Source organism: Lithobates pipiens, unplaced genomic scaffold, assembly GCF_037356315.1.
Source record: "Lithobates pipiens isolate NorthernLeopardFrog02 unplaced genomic scaffold, aLitPip1_a1.2 Scaffold_19, whole genome shotgun sequence".
In the NCBI taxonomy this organism is placed as follows: Eukaryota; Metazoa; Chordata; class Amphibia; order Anura; family Ranidae; genus Lithobates; species Lithobates pipiens.
Genome location: NW_027507764.1, coordinates 524138281 through 524144754, shown reverse-complemented (window position 1 = coordinate 524144754; position 6474 = coordinate 524138281). Strand labels below are relative to the sequence as shown.

At 43.4% G+C, this 6474-nt stretch overlaps 1 protein-coding gene across 1 annotated transcript; it reads right to left on the bottom strand.

The window, feature by feature from the left end:
* Nucleotides 1-292: 292 nt before the first annotated feature.
* On the bottom strand, nt 293-6145 carry LOC143997526 (glutathione S-transferase P 1-like). Its single transcript, XM_077493180.1, has 3 exons — nt 6016-6145; nt 5795-5899; nt 293-596 (listed from the first exon to the last, which is right to left on the bottom strand). Exons 1-3 carry the CDS (start codon nt 6076-6078, stop codon nt 408-410), a joined length of 357 nt encoding a protein of 118 aa, XP_077349306.1. The 5' UTR covers nt 6079-6145; the 3' UTR covers nt 293-407.
* Between the last annotated feature and the right edge of the window lie 329 nt (nt 6146-6474).

Sequence of the window (6474 nt, the reverse complement as noted above, 5' to 3'; positions counted from 1 at the left end):
TTCCACTTAAAGAGCGGCTGCAGATGATTGGATGCAACTGCTTTTTGGCCAACAGGGCCACCCTCTATGCAAAATTTCAGCTGGCTCCTTAGGAAATTAGTACAATATATGGTCAGCTTTAGTCAAATGCTCCAAAAGCACACTAAAACATAACCAATTTCAGCCAAGGAGACAGTATTTACACTTTGTGAAAATTAGTTGACCCCAAATCTGCAAAGAGGAGGATCTTCAACCAGACTTTTGTGAAAATAAAATTCACTAACCAATTTTACACACAAAAATTAGGACAAGCTTCATTGCATATTTTTTATTTTTTTAATAAAGAGCATCAGATGCCTAAATTCCAACAATAGGAGTCAAAATATTGCTTTGTTTTGTTCTTGTGCCCTGATATCAAAGGACATATTTCACTGCTTGCCATTGCCATTGATTGGTCTGTTCTTGTGGGCATCACTGGAAAAGAAGGCTTCAAGCTTAGGACGGCTACAGATGCAGGCGACATAGGCAGATAGGAGAGGGGACCCTGAAAGGCAGTCTGGAGCCAACACCTGGTGATTCCTGAGCAGGTCCACAAGGTTATAATCTACAAAGGAAATCTAGACAAAAAATAAAAATTAGAAAAAAGTCTATTTAAATGATGGCTAAAAGTTCATGAAGGTGACAAGATTGGAAAGTGCGATAATGGAAAAAAACAAAACAAAAAAAAAAAAAAAAAAAAAAAACACACACACACACACACACACCACACAGATTGGGAGCATCAGAGAAAAGAATATTCAAATTAGACTTACCGGTAACTTGTTTTCCAGTAGACTTTCAGGACAGCCACCCAAGAGATCATGGCTCCACCTCCCAAAAGGAAACACCTCCTCCATCAGAGCTTTTTAAGGGAAGTCTCCACGCAGCCTCCTCAGGTTGTTTTGTAGAGACTCTCCAACCCCTGCTGCAACACAAGTGACAGTTATAGTATTACAGCAATTAACATTAAAAAAGACAGGACAGGTTACTGCTGTCCTGAAAGTCTACTGGAAAACAAGTTGCCAGTAAGACTAACTTGAATTTTCCAAAACGACTTTCAGGACAGCCACCCGACAGGATTACTGAGACTTACTCCATTCAGGGCGGGACAACAGCCTGTAAGACTTTCCTTCCAAAAGCCGGATCCCCAGCCATCATGAGATCTAATCTATAATGGCAGGCAAATGTTGTCAGACTTGACCAGGTAGCAGCCTTACATATCTGTTCGGGGGTGGCACCAGCTTTCTCTGCCCAACTCACCGCTGTAGCCCTTTGTGGAATGAGCCCAGACACTCACTGGACTCTTCTGGCCAGCACAGGAATAGGCTTCCGAAATTGCCATCCTTAGCCATCTGGCTATGGTCCCTTTGGAAGCTTGCTTTCCCTTTTTACTACCGGAAAATAATAAAGAGTGCATCGTATGCCTAAAGTCTTTAGTGGCTTCTAAATAACTTAGAACTGCTCTTTACAGCCAAGGTATGGAAATCCTCTTCTTTCTTACCCGATGGATTAAAGCAGAATGTAGGGAGAATTATCTCCAGAGATCGATTTAGAAATGATGCCACTTTGGGCAAAAAATTAGAGTGTTTTAAGGACTATCCTGTCCAGAAAAACAAAAGAACGGCTCCCTGATTGACAAAGCCTGAAACTCACTGACTCTGCGAGCTGAAGTAATGGCCACTAAAAAAAATAAAATAAAAAAATAAAATAAAAAACAGCCTTTAATGTAATCCATCTCAGGGAGGTTGAAACAATAGGCTTGAATGGATCCTTGGTCATGGCCTGCAGAACAGTAGACAGGTCCCAGCCTGGGCAGCTTTTAGATAAAACAGGCCTAGATTAAGAAAGAGCTCTAAAGAACCTGACTACTAGAGGGCCCGATGCTATAGGTTTCTCCAAGAAGACCCCTAGAGCGGCTACCTGCACCTTGAGGGTGTTGATTGCCAACTTATCTGCCCCCTATTGTAGGAATTCCAGAATTGAAGCAATTTGTCTCAGTGATCTAGCCGTAGTTTTGCACCAAGAGTTGAACACCTTCCAATATTTGAAATATATTGCCCTGGTGACTTTCTTCCTACTGGACAACAGGGTAGCCACCAACCTATCTGAGAATCCCTTCCTCTCCAAGAGCTGCTCCTCAGAAACCAGGTCGTAAGCCTTGGTTTCCCTAGATCTTGATGGACGAGAGGGCCCTGCCGGAGGAGATCTGGTCTTAGAGGGAGATGCCAGAACTGTTTTTGCTGCATCTGTAATAGGGTCAAGAACTATGGTCTTTTGGGCCAAAAGGGAGTGATCAGAATTACCCCTGCCTCCTCTTCTGATCTTGCTTAATACCTGCGGAATCAACAGAAACGGAGGAAAGGCATAGCATAGGCGAAAATTCCAGCTGTGTGCCAAGGCGTCTACTCCCAACGACTTCTCATGCCTGTTCAGGGAGAAAAAGAGGGACCTGGGCATTTTCCTGAGTGGCAAAGAGATCTACCTCTGGCTGACCCCCATCTTTCCCCAATCAGTCTGAAGACCTCCGGATTCAACTGCCACTCTGCCTCTAGGACCTGGTTCCTGCTGAGGAAGTCTGCTTTTTCATTTAGGGACCCCTTTAGGTGGATCACTGACAAGGATAGAGTAGAGTAAACTGCTCTGCCCACACTAGGATACGTTTTGCTAGATCCTGAAGTGCCCTGCTTCTGGTTCCTCCCTGCCTGTTCAAGTATGCCACAACAGTGGCATTGTCCGATAGGACCTGTACGTGTTGCTTCTGAACACCTGAGAGGGCCAACATTGCCCTCTCCACTGCCTTCAGTTCCCTCCAATTTGAGGACCTCACCGCCTCTTCTGCGGACCAAGAGCCCTGAAACCACTGGGTGTCCACGTGAGCCCCCCGGGGCTGGCGTTGGTTGTCAGCCACACCTGAACTGGGAAGGACCACAACAGGCCTTCTGCAAGTACCTCTTGGTTTCTCCACCACCACAGACCTCTCCTTACCGAGGTGGGGATCCTCACCAGATAGTCCAGCGAACTCTGCTGACGATCCCAGACCTTCAATAAGAAAGCCTGAAGAGGCCTGAAGTGACGCCTTGTCCACTGGACCACCGGGGATGGAGGAAGTCAAAGTTCCCAAAACCGACATAACCTTCCTGATGGAAAGGGACTGATTGGATTGCAGTAGGGCTACCCCCTGTACCAGCTTCTTCTCTTCCGGCAGGAAGATCTTTTGGTCTAGAGAGTTGATCCGAAACCCCAGGAATGTCACTTCCTGAGTGGGCAACAAATTTGACTTTTGCAGATTTATAATCCATCCCAATTCTCTTTAGGTGGATGCAGGCTCTGTCCAGATCCTTTCGCAAACCCTCCCTGGTCTGGGCGAAAAATAGCAGATCGTCCAGATAGGGAATCACCAAGATTCCCTCCAGGCGGAGGGGAGCTAAAGCTTCTGCCATGATTTTGGTTAAACACTCTCGGGGATGATGACAGACCGAACGGGAGGGCTCTGAACTGAAGGTTGAAGCCCTTCTAACAGAGTTAGTCAGGGAGGCTGACCTGGCTGTCATGTGAACAGACTCCGCCGAGGCATCAGCAACATATGCAATTGCTGCGGAAAGAGCAGCAAAGGAATCCAAAATCTCCTCCTTAGGGGAATCAGCTAAAATATGAGACTAACTGGTTAAGCCAATGATCCAGATTTCTTGCCTCACAAGTTGTTGCCATGGCAGGTTTCAAATTCATTATCACCGACTGCCAGTATCTTTTTAGAAGTAGATCCATCTTCTCATCCATGGGTTCCTTTAATGTGCCCGCATCCTCGAAGGCTAGATCTGTTGATTTTGAGGCCAGGCAGAGTCCAACTTTGGGACCTTGTTCCAAACTAGGTCTGGGCTATCTTCAAATGGGAAACCTCCTCCTGTGTGCTCTGGAAAAAAGGTTTCTTCTCAGGCTCCAACCACTCTTGATCATGTCGGACACCAGGGAATGTACCGGAAAGGTGCGAGATCTGAAATCCCCTAGCTCCGCATACATGCGATCATGTAGGGAGAGTAAAGATATGTTGGTATTGCGCTGCCCCTATATTAAATAACCCTCTGAGGGTGATAAGTATAATGCCTAGTTACACAAATCAATAGTGTAATATAAGGAGAATATATATATATATATATATATATATATATATATATATATATATATATATATATATATATATATATATATATATATATATATATAAATGTCTACTAAATATCAAAAAGTGCAAAGTGCTACATTAAAAATAAAATAAACACACCACAGAGGTGATAGAATCCAAATAACTGAAAATCAAGTGAACAAAAGGTAAGTAACTAAAAACAGTCTCTTAATAAATTACTATTTTGATAAAGTGCAGAAAAAAAAAAAAAAGTAAACGCACTACAGAGTCGATTGAAAACCTCCACGGAAACACAACTGCTTCAATTGAGTGCAAAGCCAAAAAACTGTGAATTGATCATAAAGTGCCAAGTGCGTCTTATAAATGTGCAAATAAGTAAACACTCTCCAGAGGTGATATAAGTGAACCACCCTAATAATAAACAAATGATATACAAGAAAATAAGAGTATACCTAGACCAAAAAGAGGGTACCCTCTCCTGATCACATGGAAATAAACTTTAGAATTAAACAAAAAATATATATAGTAGTAAACGCACTACAGAGCCGGCTGTAACATACGTTATATCAGAATGAATCCGGCCTCTATAGATTAAATATTCATATTGAAATCCATCAAAAATAAAAAAATATAAATATTCAAGTCCATAAATAAACAGCGGTCTCCTTTAAGTGCAAGTGCCATAGCTGGTTTTAAATTGTCTAGGGTTGAATCCCAGGCTCTCTTCAATAGGGAATCTGCCCTTTTATCCATTGTTTCTTTTAGGACACCCATATCCTCAAAAGCCAGGTCTGTGTTTCTTGACATCTGTGAAAAAGCTGCATCAAGCTTTAGTTTTTTATTCCATACTTAAACAGATTTCCTGTTGAGGAGGATAGTGCTCGGGAGATTTAGAGAAGAAAGGGGCCCTTTCTGGGTCCTTCCACTTTTCAGTTTCAGATTTATGTACTGGAAATACCCGATGTTTCACATCTCCCATGCCTTGGAACATTTTATCATGTAAAGACATCTAGGCTTTGTCCCCTTTTTGTTTAAAGTTGTATGGATAGTCTAATAGATTATCCACCTCTTCTAAAGATAATCTATAGCGTGAAGAAGCCCCTTTCCCTTCTCTCTGCCCCCCCCCCCCCCCAAGGGAGTGAGAGGGAAAAACATAAGACCCCTAAAAATGAAAATATACAGGGGCCTCTGCCCCTGCTTACTTGGGTCTGACTGGTTAGTGGCTCCTGCCACGGGGGGGAGGCATATGCTCAGCTGGCCTGTATCACAGACAGACGGCACCACACGAATGCCCCATACTATCCCCACCTGGAGAGTGTAGCACACCCTTGGTTTCCTGTGCAGCTTCCACCATGGCAGAGGAAACACTACAACTGAGGCCATGAAAGGGACTGAGCTATAAAGAAACTGACTGCAGCATTTCCTGGGAAAATGGGTGGAGCTGGGCTCTCCAGGTGCTGTCCTGAAAGAAGAAGTCAGAAACATGGCTATTTTCTGCAAGATGAAAATGTAAAAGATCTCTGGTCTCAGTGTGAGGGGTCTCACTCTCCACACAGCTTTTTATTTTGTAACTCTAGCAGCAGGAAGACAAAGGACTAGTGAAATGCCTGAATCTCCTTTCATACAGATTCTCACCTGATCTCCCACGAGAAAGCCTTTGCCTTCATTTTTAGAAAGTATGCGCTCAAAATTACCAAGTTTATTGCAAAGAGCCTTTATGTAATCTTCCTTTCCACTTTCCTGAAAAGGGGTAAATAAAAAATGATATTACCGCACACACACACAAACACTTCCAAATACATCAATTAAGAGTGAAGATTTAGTGTTGAAAACCTGTACTGCCAAGTCATACTTACATAGTTTTGATAGATGAGACTGATATACTTCAACCTGAAATCCTCCACGCCATCATTTACCATGTCTATCTGTGCAGCCTCAACTGGAGTTTTCCCATACAGACCTAGGAAAGAAGCAGTGTTCCATTTCAGCTGACAGTGGTTAAAGTAAAAATCGGTCACAGTTTTAAACCTAGTGCAACCACAGCATTTGGCACGGTATTAGGCATCTAAACACTTGAAGTGTCAGATGTGAAGATTTTGCTGGTGGGCATGAAACTAAAAAGGCAAAATAGCAAGGAATAGGTATGTTGGGATGCCTGGTCCACTACATTTTAGCTCTAGGACTGCCAGGCAGGACCAACACACATGACAGCAGTAGGCAGCTAGAGACATGGACGTTTCAGCTGTGAAGAATTTGCTGAAAGTCATAGCTCCACTAGGAGAACACTAGAGTTCCCCCTGAGGAAGATACGCCCC